General features: G+C 42.6%; 1 protein-coding gene across 5 annotated transcripts in view; it reads left to right on the forward strand.

Moving 5' to 3' along the window:
• atg7 (ATG7 autophagy related 7 homolog (S. cerevisiae)) overlaps positions 1–25,098 on the forward strand; it is a 67,173-nt gene extending 42,075 nt beyond the window's left edge. For 2 of the 5 annotated variants that reach the window (XM_034219222.1, XM_034219223.1), the window contains exons 19-21: positions 21,007–21,105; positions 21,212–21,241; positions 23,906–25,098. In XM_034219222.1, the coding sequence (XP_034075113.1) occupies positions 21,007–21,105; positions 21,212–21,241; positions 23,906–23,938 (162 nt within the window). In that variant the 3' untranslated portion in view covers positions 23,939–25,098. Of the gene's footprint in view, positions 1–19,419; positions 19,439–21,006; positions 21,106–21,211; positions 21,242–23,905 lie in introns of those variants that run through there. The other 3 variants (XM_034219224.1, XM_034219225.1, XM_034219226.1) reach the window with 2 other exon arrangements.
• The last annotated feature ends 135 nt before the right edge of the window (positions 25,099–25,233 follow it).

Here is a 25,233-nt window from a genome sequence, read left to right on the forward strand (position 1 = left end):
ATACTGTATGTATTATCGATGTAGGCACATATAGGTGTTTGGCTAATCCTCATCATAAGAGGACAGAGGGCAAAGGAGAAGGATTTATAATACAAACACAATATATGGCAGTATTCACATAATAATGACGTATAATCTTTGCTTCATGTTTGCCGTAGTAATATAGCTATTGTAATGAGGGAAATTGTTATCTTTAATGTACTGTATATTTTTAACATAAGTACAATTTAGTGGCCATCACTTGGTTACATTTTTTTTAAAATATTACTGAGATTTCAGCCTTCAGAAAAAACCTACCACAGAACCATGCTGTTTAATCACTGCGTGGTGATCACTTTCCCGGTGCCGCTTTACTTGCTCATTCACATTATTTCCAAAAAAAGCCCATCATCGTTGGTCATATTACATATTCCTAATATTATTTTCAGTAAGCGATGCCATTTGCTCGTGTGTGTTCCCGCACATATGAATCTGTCTCATGTGAATTCTTCCTACAGAGGATGTGTGACCCCCTCAGCACAAAGGGTCTTTCTGCGGAGTTCATGTTCCACTCCCTTCCACCTACTCAAACTGAGCGCTGCCAGTAAGTCACAAGATAAAGACGTTTGCGTTGAACTCTGAGAAGAATGTGTCACTTGTCACACATTTGACACATGTTGAGTCACAGATCTGTAATTATGTTGTCCCATAGCTTCAGTAGAACACAGAGAGGGCTCCTATTGTGGATTTGAGTTGTTGAGGGTGTAACCTCTGTTTGTCCAACATGATCCTTTCGCTGTCGTATTTTGAAATGAAATCATTGTTAAATTACCTCAATCCTCGACTTTATAATAGGGGACCTTCCTGGAAGTGTCCAGGTCAAAGACTCCTTTGGGTATGGGGCCCCCAATTTGTTTATTATCTGATGCTCCAGATATCCAGGGCAACTTATCATGAGATCAAGGTCTTGCTCAAGAACTGTTCAACAAGACACATACAGCTGGGAGTATCGTTGCACATGGTGATTTAGTTTAAGGGCAATCTTTCCGCCAAGATTGTGTTACGAGATGATGCCCTAAGTTTGAACCGTACTTGACTTCCAAGTAACATTTTAAAGATAACCTGCGTCTTTGGTTAAAATCCAAGGTCCTCTGTTTGGCCTGATTCCAGTACACAGACGCAGCTCTTAGTCAAATATAGACCACTCTTTACTCCAGATGTGTGCGTTTGGCTTTTTGAAAGCAGTCTGTGCGCCATCAGATGCCACAAATCATCACCTTGAGTCACGCTAATGGCCCGGAGGAGCAGAGGTTACCCTGCTCTCTGCTCTACGTAAAACAGTGTGCTGATGATAAAGTTGATTTAGTTGTGTTGGCTCATCACCCGGCAGCTTGGAAAACAGACAGGCGCGAGCATGTCGACACACACACACACACACACACACACACACACACACACACACACACACACACACACACACACTTGAGCGTCAGAGGGCCTCATGTATGTCAGAGCTTTATCCAAACACAGCTACGGTTGCTACATGCTACAATTATTACCAGATGGACTCGGGGAAAAATATGAAGTCTGCTTTTTCATTAGCACACTGCGCACCCTCCTGTGGGAATCGGATTGAGAGGGAGAAAGAGAGAGTGGGGAGAGAGTGAGGGAGACATTTCAAAAATGGTTATTCATTTAATGCGCAATTGACCCTCGTTGACCACTTTCCCTCAATGGTTGTATATTTTAATTTTTTATTTCCTTCCATTACTTTCAAGGCCCCGTGTTTTTTTGTGTGTTGCTATGTTTTCATAACATGCAGTTTAATGTTAATGTCTGTTTGTGTCAAGGTCCCACCCTTTTTGTAATCTTACACTCGGGGGAGTATTAACATTGATTAAATGATCAAATAAAAAGTGATGACAGAATGAGGTCTAACCATCTCCCTAGGGCTGGGCGATATGGGGGAAATCTAATTTCACAATATTTTTGATCAAATACCCCTATAGATATTTTGACAATAGAAATGTTGACTCTTGGTGCTTTTTTCACAAAAATATTTACACATAAATAGTCATTAGTCAAGTTGATATATTGAGTAAAAAAGCCAATAATTTATCCACCAGGACTGTCTGATAAGTTCAGAGTATAACATCACTTACTTATACACATCATTAAGTGATTTTACAATATTACAATATCCAACCTCAAAGATTACATCAAAGCGTTTAAATTAAATCAACTTCTGCTTGGAGGAAACAAGAAAAAGCAAGTCACCTTGGCTGCCTTTTCTTCAATATTTGATGGTGTTTTATATATGAATAAACTCATCAAAATCATCAATAATCATCATATTCCTTCCTATTATACAGCATCAAATATGCAGTATGTGGCACTACACATGCATGAGATATAAACACGCCTTCTTTGCCTTGCCTTCTTTCTCTGTAAATGGGGTTGATGTCAAAAGCTAGTGTCACTCTGAAGTCTTAAACTTTAGCATTTCCAAAATGTAGTCCCTCTCAGTACCAACATCTTGTTTCAAGCAGAATGACCAGAGGACGTTGTTCCTTATCTTTTACCCACAGATATGTGAAATATGTGTACAGCTAAGCCCCACAACTAACTATTACATTTAATTAATAAATTACAGTCTGCAATAATATTAAATAATGTAAATGTAAACAACAACTACTAAAAAACAAATGGATTTTTCTAGTAAAATAATATCAATTGGGGAATTACCTTACATCATTTTCCTGTTTCTTCTCACGCTCTTTCAGTTAAATATACTGATGACCAAAGTAAAGTACACCTGTTTGCCAGTGCCATCTCTTAATACTGGTACTAAGCATGTGTGCATTTGTGTCCTGTATATATGCCAGCTATGCCTGCTTGATCTATCTATTTCCCTGCTAATAATACATGGGTGCTCTACTTGCAGGGATGCATGTCAGCTATGTAAAGACACATCACACCTCCCATGTTTCTGTAAATACATCCTCTCTCACTTCCTCTGGATGGCTGTCTGTCTCTCACACACACATGCACATACATGTTCAGCTGCACTATACATAGTTGGTCCAAATCTCCCTGGTTCTTACAGGCTAATTTCAGAAGCTTTATGTCAGTCTGTGGTTTGACTTACAACCCCACTTGCTAACCTTCCTAACCCATTTCTAAAAGTGTTTGAAGGTTTTCTCCATTACGGACGTGTGTGTATTTGGGTGAACAGATTCCTGGAGTCTTCACATTTTAACTTACCTCTCATGGTGTCCTCCCGTATTACAAATGACTTCTCCTGTTACAGAGAAACATTATATGAAATCTCTGGGACTCCCAAAGATGGCATGTATCACATCATTCTGTATTTACTGCACAGTATATAATGACAGTCATTGAAGATATTTTCTTCAGGTTCTTTTTCTGTGTTGTCCTTCTCATCTTGACCTCTTCACCCTGCTTTTCCCACATTTTTAGAGCACAACTGTCACATGAGCTTTCTGTGCTGTCCAGCTTCTGGCTAGAGTCACACGTACAATGTACATGTACAAAAAGCTAAATTGAATTTGGCTCAGGTAGACCAGCTATGTCATTATTCCTTTAATCACCGCCCTCCCGTTTCAGTTCCTGCAGCTGAGGTAATCTGAGTCTAGCATAGCTGTGCAGTGTTCCCCTCATTACAGGGTGCTATCTTAAGCCAAATACCAGTCACATATAAATACTCGATACATGCAGTACATCAAAAATAACAAATATTTAGACAGACGGTCAGTGTTAAGCTCCTCCGTAGGAAGATACAAATCTTACTATTTATTGCTCTCACAATTATCTTGAAGAGATTGAATAGCTGAAGAGGGTAGCGTGAAGATAAGCAGGTGATAAGTTCTGTTTGACCAGCACATTACTTCCCTACAGAGGGATGCTACTTTGGTGGGCGGTATATTATTAACGCACAGGCTGAAGCCGCTAAAGAAGTCTACTGTAGGTGGGGGGGCATGGGGGGGGAAAAGGGGACCCATGGCACCCAGGACAGCTGCCTTTTATCTTAAGCCCAAAGTGACCCATTCAGAATAACCAATCATTAATCATAGGGGAGTTATTTTCACAAGTCATATATTTGGACCTATAAAGCAGGCTTTTCCGTCACTACGTGGGAAAGTTGCAGCGGCCGCTCCTAAACACGGCCCCTCGTCCTGGCGCCACTCAGTCCAGAGTGATGCTGCTTCTGGCCTGGCAGCTGGCTGTGTGCACAGACAGACAGACAGACAGACAGACAGACAGACAGACAGACAGACAGACAGACAGACAGACAGACAGACAGACAGACAGACAGACAGACAGACAGACAGACAATTGAGGAGTAGTCAGAACGTCCCTGTTTAGCTCCCACTCTTCTTTCTCTTCAGTAGCTTTTATCAACTATTTCTGTCTCTGAGGCGGCTTTGCACTTTTAGAGTGGACTTACACTCCCTCCCTCCCTCACTCGCTCACTCACTCGCTCGCTCACTCATTCACTCGCTCACTCACTCACCTACTAATTCACTAGTTGTGATATTTTTACTGAGTGACAAAGGCCTATATTCTAGTATGATGCTCTTTATAAAAATCCATTATTATCACATGTTATATAATCCTCATTTTATATACCGTTTCTCTCCACCTTTATTAAAACAATGTTATACTTATACTAAGAACATGTTTTGGTGATGCCTTCAAACAGGGTCATGCTCACCTTGTTTACAAAAGAGCCCTGTTGAACAACTCATTGATAGTTCAAAAAAGAAGTTTGATAGTGTGAATCAATGGCTGATAGTTTAAAGTCTTCTTTAAATATGTTTGTTGTCTACCATTTTCTTGTTCTCTGTACTTATACCATTGTAATACAGAAGAAAACCCCAAATCATTTAATATTATTGAAAATTAGAACAAGTCTAGATTGAATTTCAGTTTGAAAGTTGTACAACAACTGACTTTATGCATTTTTGAATCTTGCATAGCCTGTTTCTAGCCTGCCTAGCTGGTCATAGGTAATCTGCCCTAGAGCTCTGGCCTGAAAAAGAATACATACACACACACACACACACACACACACACACACACACACACACACACACACACACACACACACACTTACATACACACATACACTCACTAATGCACGCACGCACGCGCGCACACACACACACACACACACACACACACACGCATGTACACACACACACACACACACACACTTACATACACACATACACTCACTAATGCACGCACGCACGCGCGCGCACACACACACACACACACACACACACACACACACACACACACACACACACACACACACACACACACACACACACACGCATGTACATCTGGCCACAATGCCAATTATCTTTTCCCCACATGGAAGACAGTGATAGCATCAAGCCTCTGGTTAATTACTCAACACAAACAGAAATGATATGGATACACGTACGCACATATGCACATTAATACCCCATTTCTCTGACTGACTAACACTTTTGCTCGTTAGACTGGCATAACTTCCTATTAAGACATTTACAAATCCACTGTATTGACGCACTATGGTATAAATATATAATAATAAATTAGTTGACAATAGTATGGTCTATTGAGCCTCATAGTACCCAATATGAAGTTCAAAACCTGGTGGCTGAATGCTTTTTACCCAAACTGTTGTAAATAGTTTGGGCTCGTTTGATCAACTAATCAACAGGTTTTGCATTCTCCAAATTATCTGCAACGGTTATCATTCCTGAAGTGTTCGGTTTCATTCTGAAAAAAAAATAGAAATGTGTCTTTGGTTTTTCAGAGGAAAGAAGTGTAATGAAAGACTGTGACTTCTGCTGCTCTGAGCATCAGATCAAAACATTGCCTTGACTGGTTTACTGGGCACTTTGCCGTCTTACCTCCTGTGAACTCCTCTGTCAAGTCACGTCAAGTCAGTTTAATCACAAAGCCCAATGTTACAAATCACACATTTCCCTCAGGGGACATTACAATCTGTACTGCATACAACACCATCTATCCTTTTCAACCCTGTCCTTGGATAAGTGAAAAAACAGCGTGAGTTCGTATGATAGTGTGTTTCAGGGCATGTTGCTTCATAGAGATTGGTTCATTTATGTTATTCACTCAGCCCCTAGAGAACTGACATTTTTACAAACAACAGATAACAAAGCAACACATTATTTTCATTTCAAAATGGTTATTCTCTCGAAGGGTGTTTATTACATTTGAGATGGAGAGTGTATGCATGTGTGTGCGTGTGTCTGCATATGCCCACGGGGCCCAACTAGCGTTTGATTGCGTCTCTGACCGCACGTGGCTTTGACTTTGACTCACGGCTCTAATTAAACCTAGGGCAGGTCTCAACTGGCAACACACACACACAAACACACACGCACACACAGGCACATACACACACACAAAACAACTCTGAAGTTGATCTGTTATTGCCATTTGGTTAGTTGCATGCTCAAAACAGTTCATTAGGTAGAGTTTATACACACACACACACACAGTAATGGGGCAACAGAACTAAATGCAGGCTTTGAAGAACACTTTTACAGCAATTGTGATACAAAGAGACAAGTCAGCGTCTTCATTGTGGTCATAAATAAGAGTAGATGATACAAAAATGTGCCGTCATTTGGAAACACTTCCAAAGCTACATGCTATGTTTCAGTATGTTATCAATTGTGTGTTTTTTTTTTTTACTTGTATGATAAATTGGTGTTATGAAACACTTGTATGACTCAGAAAATGTGTTGATAACCTTCCCTACTATACAGGAAATGTGTCAGAGGGAAATGGGGCCAGGAAGGGTTTCAGTGGGACAAAGGAAGAGGGAAGGGAAGAGAGCGATGGGGACTGACAGATTAAGTGAGAGAAAGAGCAGGAAAGCAGAACGAGAGAAAATCTAAACTTGTGAGGAGTGAAGAGGAGTCGGGGATGTGTAAGTTGACAGTTTAAGAGCAGTACATGAAAAGTGTGGGTCTCAGTCAAGGAAAAGAAGTGACCAGTTGAGAGAGAGTACTTACAAAAGACAGTAAGCCCGAGACATTAAAAACAGGCTACATGTTCAAGGAAAAGTTAAGGACACAGGGGGAGAGCTGTCCTAAAAAAGAGGGCGAACAGTCAGTCTTCGTCTCGGGAGAGCGACAGGACCCAGCTGTTGCTCTGCAGGCCACCACACCCAGCCGGGAGAGGCTCCATTTGTTTTTGTAGCTGGTCTTTATGACTCTGAGAGAAAAGAGGGAGAAAGGGGAGGTGGAGGCAGCAGCAGAGTCTGAAAGAGTACAGTTCCCTTAATGTAGTAATATGAGTGAGTGTTCACCTTTTATTAGGACATAGGAAGAGCTGGGAAAGGAAAGGAGGATGCTGCATCACTTCCTGGTTTGGCGTGTCTCTGTTTTGAGGTGTGGTTCCAAGGTTTTTGCTATCTGGGTCGGGTGCTGGTGCTTTGTTTGATCACCCTGAGACTCAGGAGTTTATGAAAACACAGCCAGGGGACGTGACCTCAGCTGGGACCTACAAACTAACTCTGTTCCCACCATATCTCCTCTAACCCATCTCTCTCCTCTTCTGTCAAATCACTTTCTCCCCCGGCCCCCCTAAAACCTTCCCTTTCCCTCTGAGGTCCCCTCTCTATCTTCAACCTCCTGCCCCTCTCAGGCTTCAGCTCCCTTCTCCCCTGTCAATCCCCATTTCTCTTATCTCCTCTCTTACCTGCCCTCTGCTCCTGATTTTAAAAACTAAAGGAGATGGAAGAACTTACTTTTAGAATATTCTTTTTAGTTTCTTAGATCAACAGTCTACATTATATTACGTGGCTGCCTCATACCATGAAGCGCATTGCTGTCAATTTGTAAAGTTAATAACAGTTTTGCCTCCCTGTTTAGCTGATGAGTTTACCTTTTGGCCCACATTGATAGCTGGAACAGCTGGAAAGTTATTTAGATGCTATATAAACAGTGCCTTTAAAAAAAAGTATTGTATTGTCTGTAGCAAAGCTAATATATATCTCATGCATCAGGGCAGGGGTTCCCAACCTTTTTTCCCAAGAGCCCCCCCAAATGACTCCTGTTGGAAGTTGCGCCCCCCCCCACCCCCACACACACACAAGGGGGGGGAAACAGCGGTAATTAAAGTTTAAAAGTCTCAAAAATGCTACAACTACTGTCACAAAGTATTTTGTTAAAGGAGGATGAAAGCGTAATTAAGGAGCACTATTGGAGTGACTTTGATGGTTATTGGACTCAGGATTAATTAATTTGGATTCCCGCTGTATGAAGAAATTAAAGGACGGCGCAGGTGGAAACAATTCACAAAGGGATTAAACTGTTTAAAACACATGCTCAAAGTAAGCCGGATTTTGCCGATGTGTTTATGTGGATTCAAAAGTCGTAAATAATCTACAAAATGGAGGAGACCGATCTGATCGGAGCAACTGTGACAAATAATCTGAAGCCGGCATGGACAATGACTATGTTTTAAAAATGCGCAAAGCCCGGTTTGGACACTTTACGGGCAGAAGAAACATTTCTATTAAAGAAACAATCATGTATTGCGTTACAATTATATGTAAAAAAAAATTTAAAAAAATAAAAAGTCTAAATATGATATTTGGCCTCAAATCATCTGAGGCCTGGTGCCTCCCCTGCAATCTTTGGGAACCACTGCATCAGGGCACTAGATCTCAATTGATAGCTCCATTTAAAAACACATTGAGCACTGGGTGACATATTCCTTAATTACTTTGGACTGTAGTTCATTTTGCCTCAATCCCAAAAACATGGTGCTGATATTGTAAATATCGGCAAGAGCAACACATGCCTGATCCTCAGCTTAAAAAATGGCCTCCAAATAGCGTGATACAGTATTTTTGAGACTATTTAATAAAGGCTTCACTGCACAACTGTTAAGGGACATTACCAAGTCTTTTTGGAGACTATATCCATCTCCATCTTCTTCCGCTTATCCGTGGTCGGGTCGCGGGGGTAGCAGTTCCAGCAGAGAGCCCCAAACTTTCTTTTCCCTGGTGACATCAACCAGCTCTGACTGGGGGATCCCAAGGCGCTCCCAGGCCAGCGAAGAGATATAATCCCTCCACCTGGTCCTAGGTCTACCCCTTGGTCTCTTCCCAGCTGGACGTGCCTGGAACACCTCCCTAGGGAGGCGCCCAGGTGGCATCCTAACTAGGTGCCCGAACCACCTCAACTGGCTCCTTTCGACGCGAAGGAGGAGCGGCTCAACTCCGAGTCCCTCCCTGATGACCGAACTTCTCACCTTATCCCTAAGGGAGACACCAGCCACCCTGCGGAGAAAACCCATCTCGGCCGCTTGTATCCACGATCTCGTTCTTTCGGTCATGACCCATCCTTCATGACCATAGGTGAGGGTAGGAACGAAAATGGCCCGGTAGACAGAGAGCTTTGCCTTCTGGCTCAGCTCCCTTTTCGTCACAACGGTGCGGTAAAGCGACTGCAGTACCGCTCCCGCTGCTCCGATTCTCCGGCCCATCTCACGCTCCATTGTTCCCTCACTCGAGAACAAGACCCCGAGATACTTGAACTCCTTCACTTGGGGTAAGGACTCATTCCCTACTTGAAGTGGACAGTCCATCGGTTTCCTGCTGAGAACCATGGCCTCAGATTTGGAGGTGCTGATCCTCATCCCAGCCGCTTCACACTCGGTTGCGAACCGATCCAGTGAGTGCTGAAGGTCGCAGACCGATGAAGCCATTAGAACCACATCATCTACAAAAAGCAGTGGTGCAATCCTTAGTCCACCGAACTGCAGACCACCTCCCCCATGACTACGCCTCGAAATCCGATCCATGTATATTACAAACAGGATTGGTGACAAAGCGCAGCCCTGGCGGAGGCCAACCCTCACCGGAAATGGGTCCGACTTACTGCCGAGGACCCGGACACAGCTCTCGCTTTGGGAGTACAGAGATTGGATGGCCCTGAGTAGAGACCCCCTCACCCCATACTCCCGCAGCACCTCCCACAGTAACTCCCTGGGAACTCGGTCATACGCCTTCTCCAAGTCTACAAAACACATGTAGACCGGATAAGCGTATTCCCAGGCCCCCTCCAGGATCCTTGCGAGAGTAAAAAGCTGATCCGTCGTTCCACGACCAGGACGGAATCCGCATTGTTCCTCCTCAATCTGAGGTTCGACAATCGGCCTGACCCTCCTTTCGAGTACCTTAGAGTAAACTTTCCCGGGGAGGCTGAGTAGTGTGATGCCTCTGTAATTGGCACACACCCTCTGATCCCCCTTTTTAAAAAGGGGGACCACCACCCCGGTCTGCCACTCCTTCGGTACTGTTTCCGACTTCCACGCAACGTTGATGAGACGTGTCAACCATGACAGTCCCTCAACACCCAGAGCCTTCAGCATTTCCGGGCGGATCTCATCCACCCCCGGGGCTTTGCCACTGTGGAGTTGTTTGACGACCTCAGTGACCTCCCCCCGGGAGATTGGTGTTGATCCCCCGTCATACTCCAGCTCTGCCTCTAACATAGAGGGCGGAGTTGTCGGGTTCAGGAGTTCCTCAAAGTGTTCCTTCCAACGCCCTAACACTCCATCAGTTGAGGTCAACAACGTCCCATCCTTACTGTACACAGCTTGGATGGTTCCCTGCTTCCCCCTCCTGAGGTGTCGGACAGTTTTCCAGAACAACTTTGGTGCCGCCCGAAAGTCCTTCTCCATGTCTTCTCCGAACTTCTCCCACACCCGCTGCTTTGCCTCGGCCACGGATGAGGCTGCTGCCCTTCGGGCCTGTCGGTACCTTGCAACTGCCTCGGGAGTCCCCCGGGATAACAAATCCCTGAAGGCCTCCTTCTTCAGTCGGACGGCTTCCCTGACCACCGGTGTCCACCAGGAGGTTCGAGGGTTACCGCCCCTTGAGGCACCTAGGACCTTGAGACCACAGCTCCCCGCCGCGGCTTCGGCAATAGAGGCTTTGAACACCGACCACTCTGGTTCAATGTCCCCAACCTCCACAGGAATGCCCGAAAAGCTCCGCCGGAGGTGTGAGTTGAAGGCCTCCTGAACTTGGGCCTCCTCCAGACGTTCCCAGTTCACCCGAACTACACGTTTGGGCTTACCAGGTCTATCCAGAGGCTTCCCCCGCCACTCGACCCAACTCACCACCAGATGGTGATCAGTTGACAACTCCGCCCCTCTCTTTACCCGAGTGTCCAAAACATACGGCCTCAGGTCCGATGATACGATAACGAAATCGATCATGGACCTTCTGCCTAGGGTGCTCTGGTACCACGTACACTTATGAGCATCCTTATGTTCGAACATGGTGTTTGTTATGGCCAATTCATGACTAGCACAGAAGTCCAGTAACAAACCACCACTCCGGTTCAGATCAGGGGGGCCGTTCCTCCCAATCACGCCCCTCCAAGTGTCTCCATCATTGCCCACATGTGCGTTGAAGTCTCCCAGCAAGATTAAAGAGTCCCCTTCAGGAGCCCCATACAGGACTCTTTCCAGGGTCTCCAAGAAGGCCGTATACTCTGAACTGCTGTTGGGTGCATAAGCACACACAACAGTCAGAGTTTTCCCCCCCATAACCCGCAGGCGTAGGGAGGCGACCCTCTCGTCCACTGGGGTAAACTCCAACAACGAAGCACCTAACCGGGGACTTGTGAGTATCCCCACACCCGCCCGGCGCCTCACACCTTGAGCAACTCCGGAGAAGAATAGAGTCCAACCCCTATCCAGAAGTAAGGTTCCAGAGCCGACGCTGTGCGTAGAGGTGAGCCCAACCAGATCCAACTGGTAACGCTCCACCTCCCGCACAAGCTCCGGCTCCTTCCCCCCCAGAGAGGTGACGTTCCACGTCCCCAAAGCCAGCTTCTGTCGCCCGGGTCTGGTCCGTCGAGACCCTCCGCTTTCACTGCCACCCTTCTGGCAGCGCACCCGACCCCATCGATGTTTCCCGTAGGTGGTGGGCCCGCGGGACGGAGAAGCGGAGGTGTTGCCCACGTTGCCTTTTCGGGCTGGGCCCGGCCGGGCTCCGTGGCAAGCCCGGCCACCAGACGCTCGCCGACGAGTCCTCCTTCTGGGCCTGGCTCCAGAAGGGGACCCCGGGCTTCCTCCGGGCCGGGTATCCTCACTTCTTAGTTTTTCTTTCATGAGGTCTTTTGAACCAATCTTAGTCTGGCCCCTTGCCTGAGACCAATTTGCCATGGGAGACCCTACCAGGAACACAAGGTTCCAGACAACACAGCCCCCAGGTTCATCAGGGCACACAAACCTCTCTACCACGGTAAGGTGCTGGTTCTTCAGAGAGGGGAGACTATATGCATTTGTAATATGTTTTTAAAAAATGACATATTTCTTAGGAACCAATGAGCTTGAGGCTGAGAGCCAGAGATTTGGTAGTGAAGCCTGAAACTGTTGAGGGATTGACAGGCTTTTTCCCCCCGACTTTGAAGTACAGAATAGCCATAAACACTTTTCATTTCCGACCCCATGCTCACATCCGTTTTCCATATGTGTCTACAGCCCATATCTACCATACTGTACAGCACATTTCCGTCACATCATAAAAAGTAACAGAAAAAAAACAGGTGTCTAATATGTGAAACACAAGTACGCAGAGTGATAACGTGTGATCAAACACTTTTTATGACACACATGAAGTCCATTAAGTTTAGATGTGGGTGTATGAATCAGTTTTGTATTTAACCCAGAGAACAGGACATAAAGTGATGAGAGAGCATATTAGTAAGGTGACCCTCCTCTTCCTGTTTCCACCCATCTCCTCTTCCTCTTCCTGCCTCCAGTCTCAGTGAATACAACGCGGACTCATACGCACACACATACGCACACAGGACCGACTCAGCTGTGGCCGGTTCACTGTGTTCCCCCCCGAGAGCTGTGGGCTGGAACAAAGAGGGCACAAGGGAGAACACACAAGGCTGCTGCAGGAAATGGAAGAACACACTATGTTTATTTGAAACACAGGAGGGGGAGAAAAGCTACCTTAAACTTTGTAATCTCAGTACAGACAAACTTTAATAGGTAGGAACATTTTAACGTGGGAAAAAGTCTAGATTTGGCTTAGTTTTCCTCAACGTAAGGAATAGCTTGTGTGGTGCAATGTGACAGGCTGCTATGTTATGTTGGGGTTTGAGTTATGGAGGCCTTGAGTAATTGAACTCGGATTACAATGTTTTTTTGGCAGAAAAGGCATCATAAATTGCAATTTCGGGCTCTACACGATCAGCTGTATAGTAGACTAGCTGCCCTTCCTGCGAGGACACACTTTATGATTGTTGAACACATCATAAAGTAGTTATTTTTCATGTGTTACGACCAAGAGCCTATTTTTCTGAAAACTTGATCACAGACTTTCTGAATCTCAACACTTGGAAATAGTGTGTGTGTGTCTTGGAAGTCTAGATTTTAAAGGCTTAAACAACCTTAAGGTCTGTTACCAGTTTCAGTCGACTCCCTCTACGTCCAAAATCAGACAAACCTACAGCTTGGAGTGTGGATCACACAGTCAGTCCCGACATATTGTATCCACTGAGGCATCTGGAACTACTTTATCAAATTAGTGTTTTTACTGCCAAGCAATATTGGCCAAAGCTCTGCGTATTGTGTGGAATTGTATACGCTGCCTGGAGACATTACTTTATTAAACAGAAGGCATTAGGAGCTTTAGAGTTCTTCAGTAGTATGTTTTTACTGTTGGATGGGTTTATATAGCCTCAAGTGGTAATGGGTAGAAAAAGAAAGCCTGAAAAAGCAACATGGAAAAAAGAATGACGGCCCTGTCACATGGACCTGTGTGACATAAAAGGTTTCACAGTGAGAATAATAAAAACAGAGATGACATAAACCACAACGGTCATTAATTAACTTTATTAACATTGATATCCTGGGTGGGATTGTACCATCTGCCTGTAAAATGCATTTCATTTGGCATCAAATCATATTCAATTGCTTTAATTGCACTCCATTACTAACAGCAGTATGTTTGTTAGGCCTGCATAACGTAACATACATTTAAAATCTTATTATGTATCCTATTCTTATTTACTGTACTGTGGCCTATTCTTTAGTAAACATGTGGTGCTTCCTCTCACCTCTATTTTCAAACAAGATTAGAATCTGATGTGGTTGATTTCAATCATTTCAGTGTACAGAGAAACGCCTAAAACCGAGTCCAAGTGCCTGCAGAGGACACATCAATTAGGACAACTTTTCAAGGCAATCTGTTTTAAGAATTGTACTCAAGACACTGTCTTTGAATCAGTGTGAGACGATGATTACTATGATACACTACAATACTAAGATTCTACAAGATAATACATGATTGTTCTTTGTCTCCACATGTATGAATGCTTTGTGCTTATGTTTGCTGCATAAAGCCATGACAAATGAAAGGGACAGAGTGGAGAAACAACAAGTGTAGCTGCCTCCATACAGGGGCCGAATGATTTGTTATAGTATTTTATTTTCTGTACGTTTCTCCCTTTTCTTCTCAATGGGGCAACGTCTGAGACACAGAGACTCAGGTTGCAGCTTCTATTCTTTTTCTAACTTGGTAAGTGATTTGACCTCTTGACCTTTCACCTTTGCTTTAAAAAGCCTCTGAATCCGGTGAAACCACCACGCTGTAGATTCCCGCCACGTTGTGCAGGAATGTTTGAGGGAAATTCAGGAATGTAGTGGGGAATGCAGCGTGCTTCAGCAGCAGTTGGAGTTACGTTGGGCCGCATGAGGTCATCTTCTCTGCCAAAAGTCTGTATGCAAATGCACTCATCAGTGTTTGTGTGTTACTGGAAGACAAATTAGGGTTTAACTTTAAAATCTTACTTAATCCTAGTGTGGGAAAACAGTGTGTCATGTTCCCGTAAAAATATCTGAATATTTATTTAACCAATTACATCACCTGCAAGGTTTCCTATCAATTGTGCAAGAGCCACAATAGATATGAAATGGAAGGCTACTGAATAATGAGGGCCTTTGGATAGACTTGTTTCCAGCTTGTTGTGAAACCCAAAATGACAAAACGACTGTTCCTGTCATTTTAGAATGACCCAGGTCCCAGAAACGATGTTACAGCTCATTGCCTTCCCAAGCTTTTTGTAAAGGTCATTGTGCCCTCCATCAGTTCTAATGAATAGTATATCCTTTTCTTTAGTTACTACTAGACTGCTGCATAGCTTACTGCAAGACATGCACTTCAGAAGATGAATAACAGAATCTACATATGAATAAAAACCAAAGATTCATCTCCAGCACAATGCAATATTTGTAGAGGTTCAGTAGAGATGCCAGTACCAGGGCACATGTGAGGATGCCAAGATATTGAATGAATGAATGAATGAAAACTTTATTACAGACTCAGGGTCCAGATAAAAGACAAGACATTACATATAATAAATTACATACACAGCATACAAATAATTAATAGTTTAAGAATAATTTAAATCAGTGTCCTACAAAGAGACGACTATACCAATGTCTCCACAGCTGCGATTGGTAGCGTGTAGTACTAAACCTTATGTTCGATAAGGCCAAGAGGATTTCATTATCAGAGTCATTAAGCCGGCAAATACATTTATACATGAGTTTTCTTAAAACAGCTTGTAGAGTATTGACTCCTGCAGCCACAAACATTTCACTTGCACTAGACCATCGAGGTCTCTTCAGCAATATTCTCATGGCATCATTATAAGCTACTTGAAGTTTCCGTAAACTTGCTTTTCTGTAGTTTGACCACAAATGTGCCGTATAGGGTGGTGTGCAATATGCTCTGAACAGAGACATCTTCACTCCATCTGTACACGCACTAAACTTACGTAGGGGAATGTTTGCTTGTGCATACATCATGCGGCATTGCCTATAAATATCTTCATCATCTGTCATTTGTTCTGTAATAAATTGTTCTATATTATATCAATGAGATTGAGAGTCTACGCCCATGATAGCAACTTTTTGGGACTGTACTCTATCTCAGTGATGCTTCGAGCTAACATGCTAACAGGCCTACAACGATAAGGATATTGATATTTGATGATTTTTAGCAGGTGTTATGTATACCATTTCAGTTGAGCTTGTCGGCATGCTTACATTTGCTAGTTACCACTGAACACAAAATACAGCAGACAGAAAGTAATTAATAGTTGTAATGGTGTTTGGTTACAAACATAGCATTCGATTAACAAACCTAATTAAAAGTGCTCAATATGAAAGGACAGGGCATCAGTGAAAGCCACACAATTGGATAACAAAGGTTTTCTACCGCATTAAAATGACAAAAGTGGCAAATTCTCATTAAATCCAATCTCTAGTGAACACACACCTGTTATCCTCAGGGCTCACCTTCAATAGATCAAACTCAAGCAATTCATTTTTTTCTATCTTCATTTGCCCACTCAAGCGTGTTCAGGTTCCAGCTAAACCAGAGAAAGAATTGTCCCTCAGACGCCCCTCAGGTGATAGAAGACCTTATCACGTCTTTTGTTCTTCAAAGAGCTGCCGTTTAACAGCTGAATACTCCTCCATACCGGAAACTGAATCCTCAGAAAGGCTACACCCAAACTACATTATTTATTCACCTCCCTGTGTGTGTGTGTGTGTGTGTGTGTGTGTGTGTGTGTGTGTGTGTGTGTGTGTGTGTGTGTGTGTGTGTGTGTGTGTGTGTGTGTGTGTGTGTGTGTGTGTGTGTGTGTGTGTGTGTGTGTGTGTGTGTGTGTGTGTGTGTGTGTGTGTGGTGTGTGTGTGTGTGTGTGTGTGTGTGTGTGTGTGTGTGTGTGTGTGTGTGTGTGTGTGTGTGTGTGTGTGTGTGTGTGTGTGTGTGTGTGTGTGTGTGTGTGTGTGTGTGTGTGTGTGTGTGTGTGTGTGTGGTGTGTGTGTGTGTGTGTGTGTGTGTGTGTGTGTGTGTGTGTGTGTGTGTGTGTGTGTGTGTGTGTGTGTGTGTGTGTGTGTGTGTGTGTGTGTGTGTGTGTGTGTGTGTGTGGTGTACAGGTGGATGAGTCATCATTTCATCGAAGTGTTTGAGTTTAACTTTACAATTTAAAATACATTATAAATTAAAAAAAGCCTGATCCTAAATAATGTTAACATTTCAAGGGAATAAAATATACAGAATTTTATTTTATGAAACCATCCGTCGTGTTTGAGCTGTATTGGTTAGGCAGGGTAAAAAGGAGTCAAGAGGAAAGATTAAGGAAGAAGAAGATGTGGAGGAAATACACATTTTTGTTTTCCCTAAGCTTGAATTGTCAGTGATTAACGTACATGGAGATCTGAAGAATGAACAACTCTGTTGTATCTCAAATGTCATTAACTTCAGAACAAGTTCCTCTCGTTGTGATGTAGCTGGGTGGGTCTTCCTCCCCCTTCAGGGCGTTAAGCCTGCCCTTGGGGGCTCTCATGAGAGGGGATGAAAGGGGAAATATGCCATCTCATTAACATAAATCCTCAAATGCATCCCCCTGGCTAACAGATGTCAGGTCATTTGTTAGAGGAAACAAACATTTCCGTAGCTGACACCCCTTGTGAAGTTTGCAGTAATTGCCCCGTGTTGATGTTTCAACAAGCTGATGATCATCAGGTTTCATCTGAAGATCAGACAGGAAGCACTTACACAGTTTAAGCTTTTCTGGATGTTAAAGGATCAGACTGTAAAGCTGTGGTGTGAAAGATCCCTACTAACCCCTGTGACAACTATTTACAATGTTCATGATTTGCATATATCTTGAGTGAGCCATCTTAAAAACATTTAGAAAGACTGAATACCATCAACTCTCTGCCACATATCCAATTTGTGATATTAAAAATCAACCATTTCTGAACAAAGGGTTTTATTTACTGTAGTGCTGAATAAATAACTTTTTCAGACATCTTAATGTCCCGAAATGTGAAGCCAGGTTTTGAATTAAGAAGTCACAAAGGCAGACCTACTGCTATTGAAAGCTTCCACATTACTTAAAAGGCTACAGAAGTTCAAGGTTGAGTATGCATAAAGACAGATTTATTATCTTTATTGAATTAATTAAAATAAATGTATGTGAAATGTTTGGAAGAAATATTGTTTCTTTGCAGTGCTGGGCCAATAAGAGATATCAACCCTCATACACCAACCATTAGTCAGACCCACACTCCCCTGCTACAGTACATTTTATTTTTTTAATCACTTAACTGAATGAATGTCCAGCAACACACTTGACATCCAGCCTAAAAGCAACTTATAAAGTGAACTTGAATTGGACTAAAATAACAATGCCGCACAAAAATGATGATTGGTGAGAACATGTTTTAGAAGTGTCACTGTAAAAACATAAGCAACTGTGCGACTTTAATATATGTAATTCAAATCAGTTTAAAAATCCATCAGTGATGCTGCCTCTGAAAACTGATCACTCATGACACTTAATGTCGTTTGCTTTTTTTTAACTCACAAACAGAATTATAGCATGACTGGATTTCTTCCTTTTTTCTTCAAACAGCAGCGGTGGGTTTATCCAGCAGCCATAAACCACGTCCCTCTGTGTGGTCCACTAATTGCACATCAGATGGAGCCGGCCTCCATGATGAAAGCTTGACTTTGCTCTTTGTGCTTTGGTGTCAGTTCTAATATGTGAAGCAGATGTGTGTTTAATATCAAAGCCCATCAGTGGTGGTGCTGCCTGGTTGAATGGCTTCAGGGGGAAGATCCCCACTGGGGCCACCCACACTTAGGATGTGTTCCTGTAAGTAGGCTCAGTATTTTGAATTTACTCGCCTCAAAGAAAACAATGTGCTTGCAAACTGCCTGAAAGGTTGCTTCTTGTTAAACTCTGATGCCGGAGCAAGTTTATTGTGGTTCTGCTGTCGGAAGCAGTGCTTTGACTCGAGCTTGCAGAATGATAAATATTACTGAGGACCCTCCTGCTGAGGCGTGTGTTGTGTTTTTGGGGGAACAATTATCAGAGGCAGCAGAGAGTTGGCTGACTGCACCCGCTAACCTCCTCTATCTGATCAGATCCCAGCCTTGTTTCAACCACTAGCCCGGATTATAGTTGTCATATCAGCCGGAGCCCAACTGATTACAAACACAAACACATTCACACAATGATTACATGCAGCTTACTGCGGGACTTTATGAAACATCCAGCAATCCTCTTTTTAACCTGCAGTGACTCAAGGTCCCGGAGTGATAAGGCTGCTTCAAAGTTAAAGATGTGTGTCCTCGATTGTGTGTCTGCCAATCCCTTTGAGGTGCTGTCATGGTGTGTGTGTGTGTTTGTGTGTCTGATTATGTGTGTGTGTGTGTGGCGTGGGGGTCCACCAGTAAGGACAGATACTGCATAATTCAAGCTAGGGTTGCAACTAACAATCAGTTTGGTGGTTTGTAATCTGTCAATGTTTTGTTTTTGTTTTTTTAAATAGTGAGAATGTACTGAGTTACAGTCCTCTGCACCCCCCCATGGTTCCTGTGCCGTTTACAACAATAACGGAAGATTTACCATTTGAATGTTTAATTTGTTATATTATGTCTTTGATTTCAGACAGAGGTAGAGCTGATTATATGTTACTTTTATTTTTGTTGGCTGAGAGGCCATTTCAGATAACCTTTTTTAGAAGCCATGAACAGTTGGCGATTTATGTGAAAGTCGTTCTCACAAACAGAGAGACAGACAGACAGAGCGATTGCTTGTCTTGTAGTTAGATTAGATTACTTGCACTACTATGACCCTATACTGTACCAAACCATGACCGTTTATGACTTTTTTATGACATGACGACATTGAGATTACTTGTTTCTACTGAGATTAAATTATATTACATTACATGTCATTTCTATTGACGCTTTTATCCAAAGCGACTTACATACATTCAATACTGTGGACAATCCCCACAGGAGCAATTTGGGGTGACGTGTCTTGCCCAGGGACACAACGACATGCTGACTGCAGTGGGACTCGAACTTGCTACCTCCTGATTCCAAGTCCAACACACACACACTGCCCACTGAGCCACAGCCTCCCGCTATATGCCGTACTTTGATTTTATTGACATCTTTTGTTGCATACTTTATTTTTACGACACAATATTTGCTTGTTGTCTCATGACTTTAAACATATTGTTTGCACGGCCTTGCAGAAATCAGCGTATGCATCACAGCATGAAAGGTTAATGGTTGAAAACATCCCAAGTACTCAGTCGTGCTTGAAAGAGTGTAGTAAAGTTTGTTGGCTTCAGTTTGCCCGAGCTATTCACGTTACATAAGGTCTTTCCCCCCTCTATACCCCCCCTCACCCCCTCTTTCATTTTGCACAAAAGATTTCTCAAAACACACACACACACACACACACACACACACACACACACACACACACACACACACAGCATCAGCGCGGCATGGCAGCCGTCCAGAGAGGGGCTCCAGTGTCGCTCTGTTTCAAAGAGCTCTTTGCTGTCCTTTTGAAGCTGGATCCCCGGCAGCAGTGGAGCAGAAACGGCCAGCTCTGATATGAGTTTGTGCCTCAGTCTCCACACTGTGAGAAAAGGCCTGCAGAAGTTCCAATAAAGATAACAACAACACAAAACAACACAGCCTGTTAAACTGTAGACTATTCAGGTTAACATGCAGAACAGGTGCAACAACTTTTTGAAGAGATTCTTCTCACGCTGAGGTTATAGCTCAAAGAATTTGGAACAGGAAGCCTTGTTGTTGCAACCTCCCTGGGGAAAGCAGATATTCATACTCGTAAGCTTCTGACAAAAACAATGACGAACCCAACTTGGTACCAAAAGCCCAGTTGAAAAACTGGATGAACTTCACACATTTCAATCAAATCAAATACAGTAATGGCGGCTCTTGGAAAGAAAGAAAATGAGCGTATTACCCTTAACTATTTCTAAAACCACACATTGTGAAAGTGACCATATTTCAAGTTTCACATAGGCTGTACTGGAGTCTTGTATAAAAGAAACTGTTTCAGATTACTGACCCATTTTCTTTTCAATTCAAAGAGCAGGATGTTTTGCTGTAATGCATCATCCCAAAGCTCAATCTGTTTCAGAATGGATAATGTGTTCATCGCTGTGTTGATGAGGCACACATTCAGTGAGGTTTGTACTGTTTATACTCAATTGAAGTCTCACATTGATTGCTCTGCATGAATCTGCCAAATGTGTTTCCACTGTTTCAATAACTGAGAGCTCTCCATGTGTGCAGAGACGGAGACACAGAGCAGAAACACAAAGTGTAAGAACGATCAGTCTTGGAAATCAGGGCAATGTTTTATTTTACAGTTCTGTTGTTCTCGGATGTTTTTTGAAGTATTCAGGAAAACACATATCTTCTACACATATCTCCTGAACTTCCCCACTCAATCCATCAAGACCCGAGCAGTTATATTATAAGTCCAAGGTAAGGCACGGGCCGGCGCATGTCGCTCAAAGGAATCCCTCGCCATATGAACTTTGACCCTTAGAAAGTAAAAACGAAGAGGCACAATGTGTCAACTCCCTTAGGATAGGTCTGAGGAACAGGGGTAGGAAAAGAGAAGTAAGAAACAGAGGAAGAGAGGCACAACGTGTCCACGTACATGCACTCTCCTAAAATAGTTTGAGGGAAAGGGGTGAAGAAATACAAAGTAAGAAACTGAAATGAAAAGGCACCACATTGCGTAAATGCTTCCCCTTAGAATAGGGTGGAAATTATGAGACAGGGACACAAGTGAAGAGGGACAAAAGAGAACCTTGACGTAATTGCACTCCCCAAAGGGAAATAAAGTAAAAAGTATAAGCAGAGAGGTCCAACGTGTCTACGTAAAAGCACTCTCCTGAAATAGTTTGAGGGAAAAGGGGTGAAAAAAGTTAAAATAAAAACAGAAATAGATAGTAAGACGTATAGGTAGAGAGGCACCACGTGTCTACGTAAATGCACTCTCCTAGAATAGTTTGAGTAAACGGGGTAGTAAGAAAGCAGTAAGAAACATTTTTGTAATTTTCTACCTATTTTAGAGGCTTTCCCTGAGAGAATGGGTCCATCTCAAACTATGTCAATATTTATTATTTGTTTTTTATTGAGAACTTGCTTTTCCTTACATGACGCGATATATAAATACACATCATGCTCACCTGTAGACATATTTAAACTTTAGCATGTTTACCTCACATGCTGCTCAATAACCAGGAAAGTTGGCTCTGGAAAGTTGAGATTTGTATTTCTAATTATTGAGGCAAATAACCTTCTTATTAAATGGCGACAATTATTGTCAGTTGCAGCCCCTTTTTTAGTTGTTTGTCTACATGGTTTGTGAATTTTTCTCTAATGATTTAATATGTTCTTTGTAAAGGCCTGTCAAAGAGAAACGCAACACTTTGTCTTGGTTTCTTTAAGTACGAGCTCCTAACAATACACCTGTCTCTGCATGCGTATTACCTGTGGAACGCACACAAACAAAACAAGTTGAAGTTAATGACACTGGTATTTCAGCTCTTTGAGTTGCGAAGCAGCACAATCAAAGGAATGCAGCATGTATGTGTCAAACTGTGTGTGTGTGTGTGTGTGTGTGTGTGTGTGTGTGTGTGTGTGTGTGTGTGTGTGTGTGTGTGTGTGTGTGTGTGTGTGTGTGTGTGTGTGTGTGTGTGTGTGTGTGTGTGTGTGTGTGTGTGTGTGTGTGTGTGTGTGTGTGTGTGTGTGTGTGTGTGTGTGTGTGTGTGTGTGTGTGTGTACACACTCAGAGCCATGAGTGTGTAACATTCCAGGCAGTATTAGAGGTATGTGAATTACGTCTTACAGAGAGAGAATGTGAGGAATCTGCTGCCATGAGAAGGCCGCTGTTGTTTACTGACACAGTAGTGAAAAGGAGTTGTGTGTGTGTGTCTCTGTGGGGGTGAGAGAGAGTCACATGCTGCTGTCACTTCCTGGTAAGAAACTTCTTAGCACTGATTGTGAGTAATTATTATCAAAGCTTTACTGTTGCGACTTACAAGCCACTTGTTTAGACCGGTCTGTGTGGTTATCTGTCGCCTCCTGTTTTTAAAATCAAATCAAACATGGTGTCTATTAGTAATCGTGTATTACATCAGTGCAGCCACGTTGACGTAAAGCAGTGGCTCACTCCATTCTGAGCCTGTGTTGGTCTGCATTGTATCGTATTACGATGTTGGAGATTTGTACTTAATATTTCTGGTTACTTATTTGTAGTTTTTATTAATGCATAGAAATGAAGTCAAAACAGCTGTTATTGCCATGCTTATGATGAATTATGACTGTTACATTCATACTGTACATACATCAGACATCTGAAGGTCACCTATTATGCAAAATCCACTTTTTCATGTCTTTTATACATAAACATGTATCTGTGTAAAGAGATTTGGAACGTTTTAGCAAAAAATATTCTCTCTCTTTCTCTCCTGATCCATTTATATAAAAGCTGGTCTGAAAATCAGCAGATTTTGGACATTTTGTGATGTCACAATGTTTTTGTTGGGTTGTGTAACCAGCCAATCACCAACCAAGTTAACACCCCCCCCCCACCTTATCACCTGAATCTCCTCCTAGAGCACCATTGTGTTTTATGAAACCAAACATCTTGAGAGATGAATTTAAAGGTACAGATACATAATTAGCACTTTTGAAACAGAGGGGTTTATGGGATGCTACAATGCATGATCTGTTTGGTGTTTTAAGCCAAACATTTCAGAGACATGTTTTTTGTATATCTGAGACCTATAATATATTGTAGAAAAATACTATAATATGGGACCTTTACTCACTGAGCAAATTGCACTGAAGACTGTAAGATGCAGCTAAAAGCCCCAGAAAGAACCTTGAGTTAGGACTGTAGAGTCGAACATTGTTTAGACAAAACTTCCATTAATTTGTTTCTTTCTCTGTTGTGTCTTTCCTCCTTAGATTTGGGATATGAGCGACGATGAGAGCATCTGAAGGACTGGAGAAACAAACCCCCCCCGATCCTTCAGCTTCTGTCTGATTTGGGTTTTTTAAGGATATGTACAAATGAAAAGGGCTTTGCGGGTGACAGTAGATTCACAGATACAACTCAAACCAAGCTAAACTACCAGGAATGCAGCTAAAATAAAAGCTATACAATTCCTATTAGCTCATTTGGATTCACGAGTAATATGGTTACAATTATAAACAATAAAAGTTTAACTGCTAAAGTATTCAGTGAATTTCTGTTTTCACTTTTACGTCAGTTCATTTTTCACTTTGTGAGTATTAAGCTGTTGTATTTAAGGGAGAATGTAGTTCCTATCTCTTCATGGTGTGTTATCAGTCACATTCACTCAATGTTTACCTGAGACAAAACACAACAAAACACTTGTATTAATGGGCTTTATTTTTGTCTTTAAAAAAAATCTCACCGACTAGACCCAGATTCAATCCCCCCCACCGTCTCTCCATCAACACATTTAATGGGTTTGCTGTGTCCTTTGGCAAGACGTTGACTAACAACATCTGTTCGCTCACTCGGAGTGCTTCAGATTGATTATTAAATTACAAAAACACAGTTGACAACTCAGCAAATCCATCCATCTCCCTGTGTGTTTACCGGAGACTGTGATACATACAGTGCAGTTAATAATAAAACTAGCTCATACTGTGCAACTGATGTGGAAATTTTTTACTGTTGCTATAGACAACCTGGAAGCTAAAACTGCACGGTTTAATATAAAAGAGCCGACGGACAAACTGAAGGTCTTTATGGTCTGTTAGTGGTGACGCTTGCATGTCTTTATCTGTTGCTTTTCTTACTGCTGTGTGATATTTCTCTGTACTGATTATATGTATGATACTTTCAGTGTGACGACATGTCAACAGCCGCCTTCATATGTATGGAAGATAATAAGTGCAACGTGAGAAAAATGGAACCTTCGTTTCAGAATTTGAAAAGTGATGTCAGAATTGTGAGAAATACAATTCCGGGATCATCCTGACCTCAGACTTGTTCCCGTTATGAATTTCTCAAAATTGAGATGGCATTTATAATTCTGACTTGGTTTTCAATGTTCTATTCTCAGTTGTTTTTGTCATGCTTTTTTTCTTCTGTAAGTATAACCAATGAATAAACGGTCTCTTTACTATTTGTTCTTCTGTGAGTGAGTTGCAATGAAAATATTGATTTGTGTGAAATTAATTATATTTGCTCATTGTAGCTGCATCTTCCACCCATTGTCTTTCAACACACACACACACACACACAGTGACGGGGGCCCACA

Source organism: Gymnodraco acuticeps, unplaced genomic scaffold (genome assembly GCF_902827175.1).
Source record: "Gymnodraco acuticeps unplaced genomic scaffold, fGymAcu1.1, whole genome shotgun sequence".
NCBI lineage: Eukaryota > Metazoa > Chordata > Actinopteri > Perciformes > Bathydraconidae > Gymnodraco > Gymnodraco acuticeps.